We start from the raw sequence: 20,632 nt of genomic DNA on the forward strand, positions 1-20,632 counted from the left end.
TTTTCAAAAGTTTACAACTAGACTGAACTATCTTCGAAGTAAATGAGTACTAAATCTTTTAAGTCAGTTATGATCTTGCCACCAACATCTCATAAAGTATTCAACATTTCAGCAACAGCTGCATTTATCAGCTGCCCAGCATTCTTCATATTATCTGTTTCCAACATTATAATGTAATTTTCAGTCAGAGGGGCACACACTTTACTGGTGGTCCCTAGTGGCATTACATGATTGTTAAACATCCGGCTGCAGGTCAATGTGCATATCGTTTTTTTTTTTTTTTTTTTTTTTTTTTGCTCTACTTTGCACTGTGGACCACTTGACCACAGTGCATTGCATTTGATAGTACAGTATAGTAATACATATTTAATTTTTCAGAAACTGAATACAGAGATAGAAGAAATGGAAGTCCTTTTTAAGAATGTGTCCAAAGCATTCCAAGCTCTAGTTCAAGATTTAACACCAGATGAAATTGAGAGGATGATGTGGTGTCTCAAACAAGAAAAGGAAGAACTAGTGAAATACAGATCTCTTATTCCACAAAAGATACACCTAACAACTCAGGTAGGTTCTAATAACTTACTAATGTCAGTCGGCATTTGTTTTCTCTGTCAAAGAAGAGGGAGAAAGGTCGTGTGCAGTTTGCCACAAGGGTGTGGGAAGTAATTCCATCTTGTGCAGTGTTTGTGATAAGTGGATGCATAAGAGATGTAGTGGTGTTAGAAGTAGACTGCAAGATAATGCAGATTTCATGAGTGTGGTGTAATGGGGAGAGCATATGGAGATTGTCAGGTATGAAAGGATTGATCCTGCTGGTGAGTATCTCCAATGTGTAGAAGAGTTTTGTTACTTGGGAGACATGTAATGTGTTGGAGATGGGACTGATGCTAGCTCTGGCTAGAGGGAGGAGTGGTTGAAAGAAGTTGAGAGAACTGTTGCCTCTCGTGACATTGAGATAACTATCCCTCCATGCTAAGGGATCTTTGTATGTGGGCATGTGTTAGGAGTGTAATGCTGTATGGTAGTGAGACCTGGGCAGGAAAAGAAGAGGATATCTGCAGGCTCAAATTTACAGAAAGGACAGTAATTAGATGGTTGTGTAGTGTGTCCTTTAATGCGAGGTCTGGAGGAACTAGGTTTATGACTGAAGAATTGAGAGGAGGGATGGAACTGGAGAGCATTGGTGTTGTGATGAGGAGGGGTAGATTAAAATGGTTTGGGCATGTTGAGAGTATAGAGGATGACAGTTGGGTGCAGAGGGTGAGAAGTGTGAATATCAGGGGTAGGGTTTTCAGGAGGCAGACTGAGAAAGACCCGGGATGAGGTCATCGATTATGACTTCAGAGATAAGGGACTGAATAGGAAGGCAGTCAGAGATCAAGTGTGGTGGAGAGCTGCCATTAAGTGACCAAGGCTATACATGCAAGCATGTAATTTGAGCCTTTATATATATATATATATATATATATATATATATATATATATATATATATATATATATATATATATACAGTATATCAGTATATATATATATATATATATATATATGTATATATATATATATATAAATATATATATATGTATATATACATATGTATATATATATATATATAAATATATATATATATATATATATATATATATATATATATATATATATATATATATATGTATATATTTGTGTGTGTGTGTGTGTGTGTGTGTGGTAGGTGGGGGGCACTCACCATCCACTCACTTGATGTAGTGCTGCTGTCGGGTGTCTACCCTTTCCTCTCCTCCATCCTTCTTTCCTTCCATGCTCCTCTGTCTTTCTTTGCTTCATTCTTTCCTTGTCCTTCTGCCTACGGGTGACTTTACACTCCCTCCTCTGTCTTTCCTTCATTCTTTCCTCTCCCTTCTGCCTGTGGGTGACTCTACACTGATTGATAAGCCAAATGGTTTCATGTACACCAGGAAACCATTGACTATGCTGGGTGTAACCATATAACCAATTTATGGCACCTGGTGGTTCAGTGGGTAATTATTGCACTTCAGTCGGATTAAGCCAGTGAACGTTTATATCCAAGGGGTGGTTGGGGTTGATTGCTCATGTAATGCCACTCAGGGATGGGTGAGGCTGGTCACTCTCATCTTAAATGTTGGTACCAACTGCCTAGCCCCGGTCTCCTATGCTCCTCATGGGGCAATGTAGGATTGGATGATGGGTGGATATATATATATATATATATATATATATATATATATATATATATATATATATATATATATATATATATATATATATATATATATATATATATATATATATATATATATATATATATATATATATATATATATATATATATATATATATATATATATGTATGTATATAAATACTGTATATATATATATATATATATATATATATATATATATATATATATATATATATATATATATATATATATATATATATATATATATATATATATATATATATATATATATATATATGGTGGCCACCCCGTCTGGGATACATGGCGTCTGGCAATGATGATGATGATGATATATATATATATATATATATATATATATATATATACAGTATATATTGATAGATAGATGATAGATCTCTCTCTCTCTCACTCTCTATATTGTATATATATATATACACTCGACCCTCGATTTTCCGGACTAAAAGGGGGTGAGACCAGTCTGGGAATTGCAAAAGTCCGGCCCCATATACCATTAACCGGACTGTTACCATACTTTGTCCGAATTCTCCAGTATTGTCCAGCAATTATTACGATATTCTAGAGCATTCTGGAATGTAGGCTACCTGTACCAACATAACTAACATACACAGTACATAAAATAATAACACTGACACAATAACAATAATAATAACTGACACAATAGCTGTATTTTGCTAGCTACAACCCTAAAAATGGTTGTTTAGAGAGTTGTTGACGAGTGTGGAGGGTATGATAGAAGAAACTCAGAAAGCTGAGGAAAAAGAGGAAAATGAACAAGGAATGGGACACCACAAGGTCAGCCATCCACTCATCAGCTGACCGAGATATAAACACGCAATCTTGGACCGAATCGGCAATTTTAATTGGAAAATATTTTAATCTTTATCACCATATAGGTTTGCACACCTAATTATTTGAAATTCAGTCAAAAATTTGTGATTAATTTAATTATTAATAGAAAATCCGGATTCAAAGCGAAAATTTCTTAAAGTTAGCATAAGTGTTTTGCCTTTAGCCTAGCAACTTGCCTTGACGGACTCTTGTTTTGTAATAAATATCGATTTACAATGCAGATACATTTTGTGTACTCAAAATAAATATTTATGCAAAATAGAAGTCTGTCAAGGCATCCTAATGATCTGAGGGGAAAATGTCTACTAACTTTGGCCAACCACTAATCAGCTGATCGAGATATAATCATCGAATGTGATCTCGATCTTGGACAGAATCAGCAATTTTAATTGGAAAATATTTTAATCTTTATCACCATATAGATTTGCACACCTAATTATTTGAAGTTCAGTCAAAAGTTTGTGCTTAAATTAATTATTAATAGAAAATCAGGATTCAGAGCGAAAATTTCTTAGTTAGCAGAAGTGTTTTGCCTCTAGCCTAACAACTCACCTTGATGGACTTTTGTTTTGTGTAAATATCGCTTTACAATGCAGATATATTTTTTTGTACTCAGAATAACTATTTATGCAAAACAGAAGTCTGTCAAGGCCTGCTGATAATCTAAAGGGGAAATATCTGATAACACTGGCGCATTTTAGCTCTGAAACCTATTTTTTTAATTAAGTTATATTAAGTACAGTTTTTTTTTAGCAGATTTCAGATAATTCGGTGTGTATGAGTCACTGTGGTGAAAAAAAATATTTTCCAGTGAAAAGTGCCGATTCGGTATTTAGTCACACCGAGTCGGGTGAGCTAAGTGAGTAGGAATGGATCTCACCGACTTTGTCCGTAAGATTTTTTCTTTTTTTTTATTACTTATGAAATTTATTGTGTCCAAGCCTTCCTGAAATTTTACTGTTATGCAGTAAACTATTTATAGTGGCATTTGAGAAAGGTAAGTGGCAAAAGGGATATTACCATGAGTTAGGAACTGGTGGGGTGAAGCAGGTTGGTGGCCAAGATGCATTTCATGTGTGAAAATATCTTCTTGTGTGTTACAAATGGCATTTATCGAGTCAAAACCTTGCTAAACTTATACTGTGTTGTGCGGCAGACTGCTTATAGTTTTATATGAGAGAATAATGGCTGGACTTTTGTGAGAATCCCGGAATTTTATGAGCATTTTGTCCAGCATTTAATAATATTGTCCGGCCCCAGCCCATGTCCGGGAAATCCGAAATCCGGGAAATGGGGGTCCGCCAAATTGAGGATCAAGTGTATATATATATATATATATATATATATATATATATATATATATATATATATACTGTATATATATATATATATATATATATATATATATATATATATATATATATATATATATACATACATATATATATATATATATATATATATATATATATATATATATATATATATATATATATATATATATATACAGTATATATTTCCTGTACACCAGGAAACCATTTACTACGCTGGGTGTTAACCACATAACCAAATTTTGGCTCCTGGTGGTTTAGCGGGTAATAAAAGTGCTCCAATCGGATTGAACCGGTGAAGGTTTACATCCAAGGGGTGATTGGGGTTTATTGCTTACTTAATGCCACTCAGGGATGAGTGAGGTTGGTCACTCTCATTTTAAATGCAAGGACCAACTTTCCTAGCCCCAGGCTCCTACGCTCCTCATGGGGCAATGTAGGATTAGATGATGGATGGATGGATATATATATTCAGTATATATAAATATATAAATATATATATATATATATATATATATATATATATATATATATATATATTGCCAGACGCCTCAATCCCATTTGGGGTGGCCACAAACAAATCGCCTCCAAGTCGCCCTGTCCCCTGCCATTTCACTGCCCTGCTCCCAACTCACACCCCCCTCTGTCATATACCTCTCCACCCCATCCCTCCATCTCATCCTCGGCCTCCCCTTCCCTCTTCCCCCCTCCACCTCACTCACATACACTCTCTTCATCAGTCTTTCACCCTCCATCCTCTCTACATGGCCAAACCACCGCAGTGTGTTCCTCATAACGCTTCCTATCACATCCACATCAACACCACAACGCTCCTTTATATCCTCATTCGTCAGCCTGTCTCTCCATGTGACTCCACAGGCTCCTCTTAAATAACTCATTTCCACTGCTCTCACTCTTGACTTGTGTCCTTCCAACAACGTCCAAGCTTCACTTCCATACGTTAGAGTTGGTATCACAATACTGTCATGTAGTAACTTTTTCACTTCCATGCTTACTTCCCTGTTTCTTATCACTGCTTTCAAAGAACCAGCAACCTTTCTTCCCTGCTGTACCCTTTCAAGCACTTCACCCTCCAAACCTCCATCCTTACTCATCACGCTACCCAAGTACTTAAACGTACTTACATTTTCCAGTTCCTCACCATCCAACCTCGCTGTACATTCACTGACTTTACCTCTCTCAAAGACCATCACTTTACTCTTCCCTACATTCACCTTTAGATTCCATTTCTTACACACTCTCCCAAACTCATCCACCAAGCCTTGCAGCTCCCCTTCGTCTTCACTCAACAACACAGTATCATCTGCAAACAACAGTACAGGGAGTTTCCAAACACTATCCTCTCTCGCCAGGGCCACTCCAACATCCACTACCCTACCTTGTACCTCTTTTATTACCCCATCCATGTACAGATTGAACAACCATGGAGACATGACACATCCCTGTTTCAACCCAACTTTCAGAGAGAAAAATTCACTTAGTTCACCATCCACACACACTGCAGCCTTCGCACCATCGTGCATACTCTTCACAGCATTCAACAACTTCCCATCCACTCCATATATTCTTAACACTTTCCACAATCCTTGTCTATCCACCCTGTCATATGCTTTCTCCAAATCCATGAAAGCCGCATACAACTTCTTTCCCTTCTCTAGAAACTTTTCCACTAAAGAAATTTTACTTGATGTAAACCCATTGCATACCAAGGCATGAGGTGTATTTAACCACTCACTTAGGCATCCACTTACTGCTACACATGCATTATTGCTCTCATAAAAACTTTTTAGCATTCAGCATTTTTTTGATCTGTAGCACACATGTAAAACCTTCCATAATCCTTCCTTATTCACCGTATATTTATTCTGGATCTATAAATTCTGTATATATTGAGCATTCCCCTTTTACATGTTCTCCACTCTCATAAAGCATGTATCTGATCCCCACATCCCCTACAGCTTCAAAAACCACACTGTTCATCACCATCCAAATGTTCTCATATGTTCCTTAACTTTTCTGTAATTCTTCCATATACAGTAATCACTCTAATATCCGGACGCCCAATATCCGAAAATCCCCACTACCCGGACATAATCGTCCGGGGATCCAATATTCCCAAAATGGTCCGAAAACTCAAAAAATATAAAAAATAAAACGAATTTTTCCCACCCATAATTCGAGGTGGCCATGGACTTGCTGTAAGTAGGCAGAATGTTTCATACTGTACTTTTTTCCATACTATACTTACCTCATTTCACTCTTTAATGTCCTTTATTGGTGTGAATAGGGTGTTAGGAGCTATGCATGTGCAGTAGGAAGGTGTTTTTCTGAGTTAGGCTAGGTTAGGGTCCATAAGTAGCAGTCCAGGAGCCAGTCACCAGAATGTTTATTAATGTATGAACTTACTTCTAAACCCTCATTTTATGTTTCTTTTGCATTTATTTCAGTCATTTATGTGCCTTATTGGTGTGATTTGGGTCTTAAATAGGTGCTATGCATGTCCAGAGGGAGTTGTATAGGTGTTTCTCTGAGTTTGGGTCCATAAGTACAAGTCCATAAGCTGGGGTCCAATATCCGGACAGAACCAATATCCGGACCTACCTATGGCTCTGTTACGTCGGATATTGGAGTGATTACTGTATATGTAATAAATATTCAGCAGACTTATCACATAGTTATGTATGCACTAACTTTGATCATCCTGAGTTTTGTACAGGGACACAATTGCTACCTTTCTTTAATTCTTTGTTATAGTTTTGCTCATCCAGGCTTTCTGGCATATTTTCAAAAAACATTTTATTTTGCTGTTTCTGTATCTTAGCTTTTTAATGTGGTAGCAGCTAAAATATGGGTTTCTACCACATACACCACAAGGGTAGAGCCAAGAATTTTGAAAACTGGATTGAGGAGAGAATGAGGCATAAGTGGATGTATTGCACATTTCTCTGCTTAGTGTTGATTATTTATCTGTCTGTCTATCTATCTATCTATCAATCTCTCTGTCTATCTATTTGTAGCCTGATGCCCTAATCCCGCAAAGGGTGGCCACAGACAAAACTCCTCCAAGTCGCTCTGTCACCCATAATTCTACATATTCATTTGTTGTAGGTGAGGGCACTCACCATCCAGTCATTTGATGTAGTTACGCTCTTGGGCATCTGCCCTTTCCTCTCCTCCATCCTTCTTTCCTTCCATGCTCTTCTGTCTTTCTTTCTTTCATTCTTTCCTTGTTCTACTGCCTATGGGTAGCTTTACACCCCTCTTCTGCCATTCTTTCCTCTTCCTTCTGCCTGTGGGTTACTCTACACTGAGTGACAAGCTAAATGGTTTCCTGTACACCAAGAAACCATTTACTACACTAGGTGGTAACCACATAACCAAATTTTCCTGGTGGTTTGCTGGGTAATTACGGCGCTCCAGTTGGATTTAGCTGTTGGGGTTTATTGCTCACGTAATGCCACTCAGGGATGAGTGTGGCTGGTCACTCTCATCTTTAATGTCAGGACCAACTTTCCTAGCCCCGGGCTCGTACACTTCTCATGGGGCAGGATAAGATTGGATGGTGATGATTCATTTAACACTGATTATTCCTCTATCTATCTATCTATCTATAGCCCGACGCCCTAATCCCGCAAAGGGTGGCCGCAGACAAAACGCCTCCAAGTCACTCTGTCACCCACCATTCGACTCCCCTCCCCCCAACTCACCCCCCCCTCCCTCATATTACGGTATATATAGTACAGTAAAAGTCCTCTTCTTCGGCATCTGATCTTATGGTATTTCTGGTCTATCAGCAGTTTTCATAAATAGCCCCATTATGAAAGTTCTCTGCTCCTCCGGCACATATGCTGAGCCAGTCGGCCAATTTGGTGCTGTTGGTGCTAGATCTAGTGCTCTTCATAATAATTAGTGCCAATAATTATTAGATTTTCTTCTATATCTAGTACATTTTGAAGTTCAATTTAGCATGAAAATTTGAACAGTTCACCTATAGCTTAGTTCATTTTAAGTTCACCTATAGCTTAGTTCATTTTAAAGTCGAGCTTAGCACTTTTGAAGATTTCCGCTTGCCAACACCGCATGCGCCATCGGCCATCATGACTCGTGAGTGTCTGGCTTTATGAGTGGGACCTTTCGAAAGTTTGGAAGCGTAGTTGTGCTATTTTAGGTTATCCTTTCATTCATGTGTTGCACTATGGCTTCTACTAGTGGAAAGCGTATTGGTGTTGTGAAAAAATGCACCCATAAGGTGCTGACTATCACCAAGAAGATCGAATTATTGAAGAAATTGAAGGCGGGTGTTCCTAGAAAGAAGATAATGGAAGATTTCAATGTGAGCTCTTCCACAGTATACGACCCTAAGAAACAGAAGGACACTTTAATGCTTTGGGTTAACCAGTAATACCTGCTAGACACAGTGGTTGCATTTAGGTGACCAACCATGATTGCTAGAAACTTTTTGGCAGGTTTTCTCTGGCCATTCAGCAGTTTCTGCTCATTCGGCACCTGTTTGGTCCCAGAGATGCCGAATAAGAGGACTTTTACTGTAGTTGGAATAGGGCTGGAATGATGATGAGAATGTTTAAGCAATTAGCAATATTAATGTCCTTTTCAGATAATAACGCAGCTAGAAGCAATTGAAAGTGGGATAACAGAAATCAACCAGTGGTTGGATGATGCTGAATCCTTGTTACAGTCTTTCACTCATCATGGTACAAATGAACAAATGCAGGAGCAACTCTCAAAGCACAAGGTATGATGAAAATATTGGAGGTTGTCTTGTTTTTTTATTTTTTTATTGTTACCGTGTAATATCTGCATTGATTAAATCCTTATTAATGTTTACAGTAATTCCTCACATAACACTGTATACATGTTTTGAAGATCTCCCATGTCAGCGAAAGTTGCTCAAAGTGAGGGTTATGTTCCCAAAAGAAAAATTAATCTTCCCATATACAGTACTAAGAAATCACATTCAGGGCTGCATTTAAGCATAAAGATGTATCTGATGTGATTGGTTCCATGTGTATATTTAATGGACATTTTAAAGAAATAAGTGGTATACTGAGGCAAATGCTAGTGTGAGTTGTTTCAGCCCTGATCTTGCACATCACATCTTGACTGCTGAGTTCAGTAATAAACAGTAGTGTGTTATTTTGAATTCATTTTATGTTAATGAACAGCCTTACAGTGAAAAACACATTAAGTGAAAGCATGTGTTAAATTAGAAATTATTGTAATATCCTATGTAGAGTACTTTCCATTTAGCAAACTTGAATACCTTAATGATCATGCTGTTTGTGTAAATTTTCCGGGCAACTCTTGGAAGCTGTTTTACAAGCAACCATTACCTGGCACTGTGAAGCAGAAGGGCATTTCTCAATCAGCCACAGACTGAGACTTGGAGTTTCAGAGTACTCCACTGCATAGCTAAGAAGGCAAAAACCTCCCCCTAAATTTCAACAGAAGTTAGAACTGCATCTTCTACCATCCTGAGCAATTTCATCCAGATCCCCCATCTGTTGGACCTGCCAGCCCTTAGGATGTATTGCAAGATCATGCCAGGTTCTCATGGTGTGATGCATTTTACATATTCACATAATTGCTGATGAAGGAAGGATGTAGAAAAAGGGGGGGTGTTTTCAAGTCTAGAGAGAGCATGTGTTGCACCATAGACAGAATGGCAATTACTGTACACTTTTGAGAGTTTGTGTGCATGTGGTCGCAGGTTCTGTAAGAAGATTTATCTATCTATCTATTGCCAGACACCATAATCCCGTAAGGGGTGGCCATTTGACTTTGAGTTATTTGTTTTACGGGGAGGGGCACTAACCTTCCACCAACCCACTTGCTGACACGTAGGAATCATTATGGAAATAGAGAAACTTTATGAGAATCCTAAACATTTTCACTCTCTTCATTGTTATTTTCCCTTGAGACATGATTATTTACTGTACTTGAACTTGTCACCAGTACAGAAGATGTTAATATTATTATTTTTTTTTAGATATCAGTGGTTGAAAGGGCATTTTTCCTTGTTTCCTTTATTCTCATAGTTGTTGGTAAAGGACATTCTTAAAATTAATTGCATCCAACACAGCCTCTTTCATCACCTTTTTACCTACATTAACAGCAACCATTACCAAACTTTTACCACCTTCTCACAGCCAAGAAGTTGCCTTGCAGCAGCTGAAGTTTGTTGCAAAGCTATGTTGCAGACTTGGGTGCACATTCACAGTGATATTACGATGTGCAGTGTCAGATGTGGAGAGGTTGTGCCAGAATCTATTTACAGTACAATAAAAGCTTGATATAACGGAATAATTCAGCCAACCCCTATTCCGTTTTATCAAATATTCTGCTTTTTCAAGCTTCCGTTCCAAAACCATAGATGGAACGGAATTTTCCGGAAACCGATTTTTCCAAAATATCTTCCCTAACTCATGACCTGAAGCCTATACACAGTTGCTACTAAATAGCTTCTTTTGCCACACACAGACATGCTGCCTATGCTAGTCATAATGATACACACAGAGCAGTCAGAACCCACAATAATAATAATAATAATAATACAGTAATACAGTAATAATAAATAAAACAGTAAAAAACTCACCTCCAAATGGGGGGGATTTGACTTGTGCATCGCGAATTTTCCACAGCCACAGACAAACCGGCTTGTTTCCGTTGCGGAAACCCGACGCCTCACGACAGAACGGAAAACTTCCAGTATGTTGAGATTACCTTACGGAAAAAAAGTTGTTCCATTTTCTCAAGCTTCCGTTTTATCCTGCATTCATTATATCAAGCTTTTACTGTACTGTATTACATTTCGAACATTTTTGATGGTGGAATTTAATGGCATCAAAGGATCCAGTGTTTGTGAAAGCTGTATTTCCATATCATCCCTAGATTAGGCTCTGATTATTCCTAACTGCTTGGGTAGAAAAGGGCATCACAGTGATGCAGTACCAGCACTGGCTAGGCCCTAAAATTATGGCTGTCTTTGCAAGAGCTGGTTGCACAGGGTGCAAATCATTTATTTCAACCGTCATTCAGTCAGAGCAACTCCACAATTATATTCTTGTTTTTCCTTGGTATTATGTCAGGGATAATCTTTTGCAGAAGTCACAGTGGGATTTCAAGGATTTTGAAGTACTGTATATTTATATAACTTCTGTACGGTAAGACTTTTGCCACAGATGAATACTGTAATAATGGAAGTTATTTCTGGTAATGGGGCACAAGGGTTTAAGGGTAAATGCAGATAAAACAAAAGTGATGATATCTAGGGTTGGTGGCGGTACTGTCAAAGACGAGGGAGAGTGGCCATGTGCAGTTTGCTACAAGGGCATGGGAAGTAATTCCATCTTGTGCAGTGTTTGTGATAAATGAGTGCATAAGAGATGTAGTGGTATCAGAGGTAGACTGCGAGATAATGCTGATTTTATGTGTACAGCGTGTCGGGGTGAGCAGGTGGAGATTGTCAAGTGAAAGGATTGAACTTGCTGGTGAATCTCTTGAGTGTGTGGAAGAGCTTTGTTATTTGGGAGACATGTTGTGTGCTGGAGCTAGCTCTGTGGCTAGGGTGAGAAGTGGTTGGAAGAAGCTCAGGGAGCTCTTGCCTCTCCTGACATTGAGAGGACTCTCCCTACGTGCTAAGGGGTCTTTGTATGCAGCATGTGTTAGGAGTGTAATCCTGTATGGTAGTGGGACCTGGGCAGTGAAGGAGGAAGATATTCGTCGGCTCAGACGTACAGAAATGACAATGATTGGGTGGATGTGCAGTGCGTCCCTGCGTCCAAGGCCTGGAGGGGCTGGGTTTACGATGGAAGAGTTGAGAGGTAGGATGGGACTAGAGTGTATTGGTGTTGTGATGAGGAGAGGTAGATTGAGATGGTTTGGACATGTGGAGAGGATGGGGGATGATAATTGGGTGAGGAAGGTGAGAAGTGTTAATATTGGGGGTGGGGTTATGAGGGGTAGACCAAGAAAGACATGGGACGAGGTCATTAAGTGTGACCTTAAGGTTAAGGAACTGAACGGGGAGGCTGCAATGGATCGTGCAGCTTGGAGAGCCGCCATTAGGTGACCAAGGCCGACACATGCAAGCATGTTGGAGCCTTTAAAAACGAAACGAAAACGAAAACGTGCTCACCTCCTCCCATTGTCCGTCATCTCCACTCACTCTGCCTAAAGCAGCCCTCCTCAGGTCTCAGCAGAACCAGTCAGTGCTGGACTTTTGATTTTACAACCATTCAGAGTGCTTTGACTTTCAGGTCAAATAAAACAAGAATATGAAGTCAGTGCTGTCATGGATGTTATGTTGCACTTATTACTGGAACCTTCTCCAAACAACGAAGAGATTTCACAAAGACCTGGAGGCTAATTTATGATATTTCAAGTATGACGTGATATATTTGAGTAAATGGTAGGGGAGACGTCTGGGGGGCGAAGTCCAAGTGAGGCATCCATGCATGCATAGTGTAACATTTCAATTGACTGCATAGGTCTAGGGTAGGTAATTGGGTTCTGGGTAGGTCAGTACCTAATATGCATTGTCATCAATGCCAGACAGTGGTAGGTGGTGGCGACCATCATCCACTCACTTGCTGTAGTGCTGCCTACTTCTTCCTTAGCCTTTATCATTCTTTTTCTGTGCCTGCCCTCCTCTCTTCCTATTTCTCCCATCTTTCCTGTCACTACTTAATGCTTTTCTTTCCGTTACAGGTGGCTTTACATTGAGTGACAAACCAAATGGTTTCCTGTAAGCCAAGAAACCATTTACAACGCTGGGTGGTAACCATATAACCAAACCATACGTGCTCCCTATGTGTCAAGTGGGTTTGTGGAGGGTTAGTGCCCCTCCCTGTAAAACAAATAACTCAGAGTCAAATGGCCACCCCGTACGGGATTATGGCGTCTGGCAATAGATAGATAGATAGATAAATGCCAGAAACTTATTTCAGCAATGAAACTGTACTTTTCTGATGTTTGTTATGCTATTTGTTCAGTTTTTATGTAGATTCATATTGCAAATTCAATACAGGACTTGTTTTCCCACCACCACCACCCCTGGGATAAAGAGTATCATAACTGAAGAGTGAATGATTTCCAATCGAAAATTCTATCAGAATTGAACAAATAACATATAAAAGCATTAGATAAGCGTAGCTTTGTTTCTGATATTGCACTGTGGCTTCTGCTAAATATGATATTAACTGTGCAAGTGCCCTGTGGTAGTAGAGGCCTCATGTTTGTTGGCTGTTAACCAGTGTTAATTGATGTATGTGGATGTCCTTGGGCTGTTGCTATGCGAGTTTTTTTTGTATTTACTAGCTTGTTAGGTGAGTCGCTCTGTGTCTTCCCTCTCTTCACATTTTGATATTCTAATTATTTTCATCTTCATTCTTTCTTTCTATTTTTCTTATTTTTCTTTTTCTTTTTTCCTTTTTTTTTTTTTTTTGCATCTCATACTTAGTTGGGTGAGAAGATTAGGATTTCTTGCCTGTGTCTTTTTTTTCTCCCTTTCCTTGGTTGTATTTCTTTCCTGGGAATGACCTGGTGCTTCCACTTTTCCAGGTACATTGAGCAGCCTTTGCTTCCTTATAACTTTTAGGAATTCTTCAGATATTCTGTAGGATGTTTAAAATTTGGGTATGTGTGTCTGTTTGTGATTATCAGCCAAACACTCCTGTTGGCCCTGGTTTGTGTGGTATATTTGCCAGATACCGTATGCATTAGATGCAGCTATGCTGTATATTCAAGCACCCCCTCTTAACCTGACATGAATCATTGATTCTAGGGCTTTTGTTGTCTCATACAAGTACAGTATTTACCCTATGGTGCTTAACTGCACATCTTATTCAGGGTTGTAGCAGTTTGTTGCTGTTGTTGCTTAATCCTGGTGTGCCTGACCATCCAAACCCATCGACCACAGAGAAGTAACTGCCTCTATGGTGTTGTCTTACATGTTCCATGCATCGATGATGTTATGTTTTTGTTTTAGCATATGATGCACTGCACAGTGTTGCACTGTGTGTGTTGTGTCGATGTGGCAGTAGTATTACTAGAATAAGAGTATGAATGAATACACATCTGTCTGTTTGATTCACATAGTTTGTGTTCATTCATATATACTTTAGTTTTGTAATGCTGCCACATGTACAGTGTGCCTAAAATTATGGACAGGAAAGGAATATTTTAAGGCAAGTAAACCATTATAATAAACTAAATCCCACTTTCCACTACTATTGCTCCTAGGAATAATTTCAAAGGTTATGAATAGTAATGCTTCAGTGCCAGTGTAGCCATTTCTACTCCCTTCGCACACGTATTTACTGGCCTGGGTGCATTCTCACTTCCCAGTCTCCAATATCCACTGTGTGGGTTATGGGTCAGAGGCAGGCGCCTGGTGTAGCTCTCAACAGCCATTGAATATCTCATGTTCGTCACAGTGCCCCTCAGAGTGATATACAGACATAGTTGTTTATTGTGGTCATTTTTAACTTCCATACTCTGAATGGACCACAGACCATGATATCCTTTTTGTGTTGATCATCACTGGAAACCCTTGTCACAGTATGCCATCAAAATAAATGTAGTGTTTCCTCAAGAGTACTAGGTGACTTGCCTTAATAGGCAGTCACCTAAAAAAAAGGTCATCAGTTCACTAAGCCAACTTCTCCGCGGGGCTAATCTTCAGCAGATTTCCTAATGATATTCTTCTTCCTTCAAGTACTTGTACAGCTGGCTTGGGGAATGCATGTGTTTGGCAGAGCACTGAAGGAGATGACATGTTTAGCAAAAACTGGAAATCCCTATTTCAGAATAATTTATTATGGGTGCCCCACAAGTGGATAGGGGCTCCTTCTAAGGTAGCCAACACAGCTGGAGTAAAACGTGGAAAATATGGGTGTATAAAGGAAAAAATATATTGTTTCTGTGTAAGGTGGAAGTGGAAGCACCAAGTGAAACTACCTGCCCAATTATCTATTTACTCTTCATCCTCCCTGCAGCATCATGCACTGTTTGTAACTCAGTCCTAGGTGGAGGGATGGCATCACTTTACAGCAGTGTGTTGTTTGGGAAATGGCAAACCAAGATGAGTAGGAGGAGACTCTGGAAAAAGTGAAACCTCAGGGATAATTTTACTTTCTTTGCATTAAGGTGGAGTAGTTGGTACTCCATGTCTTAGTTTGTGACTGACTGAGAATGCCTTCGTACCCAACAAAACTCAACAGTAATGGCAAATAGCATGTGAGTCAGCCTCATAAAGGTGCCTTCATTGCCTCAGTAAGGGGGGAAAATAAGTTTTAGGGCATGCAAAAACCTGTTTCTTCTTGGAAATGCAAATCACAAACCTGTGGATATCTTAAAGTTTACTTTATATTGCATAGTAAATTCAGGGGTAGTACTGTTCTAACATAATTTAAAGTAGGTAATGGTAAACAGAGAATTTACACTTTAGTTTATGTGTTCCACTGTGCAGCTCTTCCATTTTTCATAAATGGTGAAGAATCATTTGAGATGTCCATTTCATTGTAAGGAAGACATATTTGCGTTGAGTAAAACTTTAAAAATATAGTTGAAACCAACATCCTCAGTGTTATGACAAAGCTTTGTGACATGGTAATTCCAGGCATATCATTAATTTGCCTTTTTTTTTTTTATTAGAAGATCAGTTGTTAAATCAAGAATTGTTTAAGATAACCGCTTTTTAATTACCGCACATTTCTCCTGAAGTTATCAAACATGAGATGGCCAGTTGGCTGGAAGGCTTTTTCATTTTGTAAAGGAAAGAAAATGTGAAGCAGTTGTTGTACCCACAGTAGTGTAGTTTGCTCAGCGTTGCTGGAAATATCCCCTGTTGAATAGCAGTAACATTATGAAAGTGGCCTGTTGTAGACATCTGTTACGGATATACTGTTTCACCATATGGAATGCTGAATTACAAAAGATGCCTCAGATTTTCTGCAGCAAACATACTTTCCAGTACAGTGAAGGATGTGTGGAACATTACCTGTTAAAGCAAAGATAGTTTCTGTATGGAATGTTCCAGAACCAGTACCTGTGCCTGTACTAGTATGTTGTTTTTGTTCTGTTTCTGGATACTATCTTCCCCTCTCATTAGTGGGATATTGGGTTAGAATTATGGTATGCATGGCTCACAGCATGCCGTATAGACTTATATTTTCAGTGAGAGGAAAATGTATTTAAAAGAACTTCTTATTTCTTAATACATATCTTTTAAATACAGCCATCTAGCCATAGCATGTCATGACCCATTTTAGGAGAAAATGTAATTTATGCAGGTGAAAAATTTTTCTTCAGTATTACAGCTCAGAAGTGTACATAACTATTCAGTAGTATAGCTCACAAGTGTAGTAACAGAACTATAGGTATTATCACACTGTGGATTATGAACTGCTCTTTCAGTAATGTTTTTGTTCATTGTTATTGTTTGTACATTAGATATATTCACAAAAAGTGTGATCGCCTGTCCTGTTGTGAGGATTTTAGAAATTAGTTGGTTATGCATTGCCCGTCTGTTGAGCATTGAAAGTCCTGCATCCATGTTTGTCTTGCATAAGTGCTGTAAACTCAAAGTATGTGAGTTATAGCTCTTTTCTTTGTGCGTCATTTGTGAATATTAGTCTGCTCTTTCATCTTTGTCAGTGATCTGTCTGAAAACCCCTGTCCCTTTTTGCCTGATGATTTTTCCATGGACACTGAGCAATACCAGTATGATGATGTGTGGAATGTGAAGTAATTGTTGCATTTATTACCTCATGTAGAGTGCTGAGCCTGAGTCACCCTTTTCCTACACTGGCATCAATGAGACGGCAAGGATCCAGCTAGAGAAGCATAGGGTAGGTTCTCTTTATATTAATTACCTGTACTTAAGTCCAGTGATGTATTTTTTATTTTATTTCTGTCATCTCCAAATAATTTTATTTAGCCCAGGAGAGGTTAGATGTTTGAACATGAGAGGTTAGATGTTGCCTTCATTAACCCCCTTCCCTACTGTTAGGCTTTTGTTTGCTGAACAGGACTCTGTGGTAGTAGCAAGAATAAAAAAAAGAATACATCAGTGGATTGAAGGGGTTAATAAATATAAAAAATTGGCACCCATCTTTTTTCTTCAGTAGTGAGTCCCAATTTTATACTGAAGTTAAAAGTTTACATTTGATATGCTTAATTCTATATCAGGTACAGTGGCTTGGTTATCCCCATTTTTGCCAAATTTTGTATAATTATGCTTGATATATGAGAGTATGGATTCAAAATCATCTGTAAATCATGACAATAGCAGGGACAACTTGCTAAAATATTCTTTTGTGTCATCAGCAATATCCCAGTCCTGTAGGAATCTTTGGTGTTAATATACAGTATTCTTATGTGCCATCCCCTTCTGAATCAGATCTCATTATGAAATTTTTTAAATTACTGTGTATTACATAAATGAAAATAAGATTTGTATTACATGTACTGTACTTCAAAATGGCCCTCCATTTAAGCATGAACAATGCAGTGGCTAATTAAGTGCTCTCTCTCTCTTTCTGTGTATATATATACTCAACCCCCTGCTATCGCGTGTTCAGCTATCGTGGCTATCTGCTATCGCGCACACATCAAATGCACAACCATACACGGTATCACGCACCCCAAGACCGCTATCACACATTGAGTTTGAAGCGCCCGGGTTGACGCCACAGCAGCAGACACCGAATCCGAACAAAGGGCGTTAAAATATTGGAAAAGCTGTACAATAAAGCAGGTGATTGATTTGGTGGTCGAATGTTGGGATAACATTACCACCACAACAATAAATCATGCATGGAGCAACGTCATGGAGGGTTGACCTGAAGACAGGCAGGTTAAGGTATCAGGTGAGCCCCAGTCAGTGGAGGCAGAGCTCGAGGCTACAGCTGAGGAGGCGAGAGGTATTGCTGGCCATGGGTTTGAGGGCACAACTGGCGACAAGATACCAGATATGTTATGACCAGCACCAGTTACTGCTGAAGATATTCTACTAGATGATGCTGAGGAAGCTGAGGATAGCCCAGGGGAAGAAGTAGATGCAGGAGAGAAAGTTAAGGAGGGGCTGAGTATGAAGGACATCAAGACTTTGATTGAGTTGGGTGGTCAGATATGTCACATTCTAGAGCAAGATACCACTATCAACAGCAAACAGCGCACATCCTACATTAATAAAGCCCTTGAAGGTTATGAGGACAAATGCCATGCCTTCATGAATGCCTTATAGCAGCGTCGAATCACAGAATATTTTCATCAGCACCCGGTCCCTGAACCTACCCCCGAACCAGCCCCTCAACCTCAGCCCACACCTGGCCAGGAACCACAGCCAGGCCCTTCCAACCAAGAGGCAGACTACGAGGGCTTTGACTATGATGTTTTCTTGGACAACCTGGACCAGAGGAGAAAAAATATTTTGAGGAGAGAGAGTCAGGCCTGTGAGGGCTCTGGCGACAACTAAGCCACTCCCGAACCTCGGAACCCTTCAGACTACCCAAGCCCTCCTTAATCCTTATAAAAGTAAGTTTGATGGCCTTTTATGTTAGAGGAGAGATTGGCCAGAAATCATAGGCGTAAAGTGGATAAAAGTTAGAGAAATGGGCCACCGAAAAACCAATTAGAAATTTTCCCATTGATTCTTTAGTTCAGCCATCGCAAATTCAGCTATCACTCACGTTTGCAGTAACCAATTAGGCGTGATAACAGGGGGTTGAGTGTATCCATCCATCATCCAATCCTGTGCCGCCTCTTGAGGAGTGTAGGTGCCCGGGGATAGGCAATTTGGTCCCGACATTTAAGATGAGAATGACCAGCCTCACTCATCCCCAAGTGGCATTACATGAGCAATAAACCCCAACCACCTCTTGGATATAAACCTGCACAGGCTCAATCCAATTGGAGTGCCTTAATTACCCACTAAACCACAAGGTGCCATAAACTGGTTATATGGTTACCACCCAACATGGTAAATGGTTTCCAGGTGTACATGAAACCATTTGGCTTGTCACTCAGTGTAGAGTCACCCATAGGCAGAAGGAAGAGGAAAGAATGAAGGAAAGATGTATATATATATATATATATATATATACAGTACTCGTCAAAATTATCGAGCGCCTACCGCCGGGCACGCAATACCTATGGCCAAAAAAGAATCACCCATTTCTGGGGGTAAAAATTGAGCCACAAGTTTGCGGTGCTAGCATGACGTCACGGTACTCTGAGGCCTTCCGACACGCTGGTTGGTTCCCGCTTCAGTTGCCCACGGGCTGCCTGAGAGAGAGGAACTCCGACGCATCTCCCTCTCAAATTGTGCCATTTTTTACCGAGTGTCCCGCAGTGTTTTGGCTTTCACACTTTGTTATGGCACCTATCTGTGAACTATCAAGTGAAATCATATCCCAGATCATTGCTCTAAAGGAGGCAGGCCACCAAACAAAAGAAACTAGTGAATTGGTTGGTGTGGCACGATCGACAGTGCGTCGTTGGTGCGCGCGGTTTCCAGTGGAAAACAGTGGTGAAGTTCCCACAAAGAAACCAAGGTCTGGTAGGCCTAGGAAAACTTCCCCAAGGTCTGTTAATGTTTTAAAACGTGCAGTGGAGTTTAATCCTCGTGTGAGTGCAAGGAAAATAAAGGAGAGCAACCCGGAAGTGTTTGGCGAGGTGTCTGAGAACAGTGTCTCATAGGGTCCATGAACTTGGTTACACAAGTCACAGGCCTGTGAAGAAGCCTCTTCTCACAAAAAAACAGCAACTTCGTAGGCTTGCCTTTGCTAATAAATATCTTAACTGGGGTGAGGAGCAATGGTTGTCAGTGTTGTGGTCTGATGAGGCAACGTTTAGTGTCACCTGTAACAGAGGAGCACATGTGTACCAACACAAAGGTAGTGACCCACTTGACCCACGGTACGTAGAAAGCACAGTTAAACATCCTGATTCACTCATGGTATGGGGTTGTTTTTCTGGTCGAGGTTTGGGGAAGCTTGTTGTGCTTCCCAAGAACGTCAGAGTGAATCAGGATGTTTACCTGGAGCTTCTGTGTGATCATTTACCAGACTCCTTCAAGTTCACAGGTGCACAAGTGTTTCAGCAGGACGGTGCACCTGCTCACAAGGCCAAATTGGTCACCAACTGGCTTTGTGACTGCGAGGTATCAT

General features: G+C 39.6%; 1 protein-coding gene across 1 annotated transcript in view; it reads left to right on the forward strand.

The window, feature by feature from the left end:
• The window catches only part of LOC145415676 (uncharacterized), a 561,483-nt gene that overhangs the window by 74,383 nt on the left and 466,468 nt on the right, over positions 1 to 20,632 (forward strand). Inside the window, exons 15-17 of the mRNA XM_080284894.1 lie at positions 379 to 564; positions 9,058 to 9,195; positions 17,237 to 17,311. Of these exons, the coding sequence (XP_080141020.1) occupies positions 379 to 564; positions 9,058 to 9,195; positions 17,237 to 17,311 (399 nt within the window). The remainder of the gene's footprint in view (positions 1 to 378; positions 565 to 9,057; positions 9,196 to 17,236; positions 17,312 to 20,632) is intronic.

Source organism: Coenobita brevimanus, chromosome 13 (assembly GCF_032717465.1).
Source record: "Coenobita brevimanus isolate Jiangsu-jjx chromosome 13, ASM3271746v2, whole genome shotgun sequence".
In the NCBI taxonomy this organism is placed as follows: domain Eukaryota; kingdom Metazoa; phylum Arthropoda; class Malacostraca; order Decapoda; family Coenobitidae; genus Coenobita; species Coenobita brevimanus.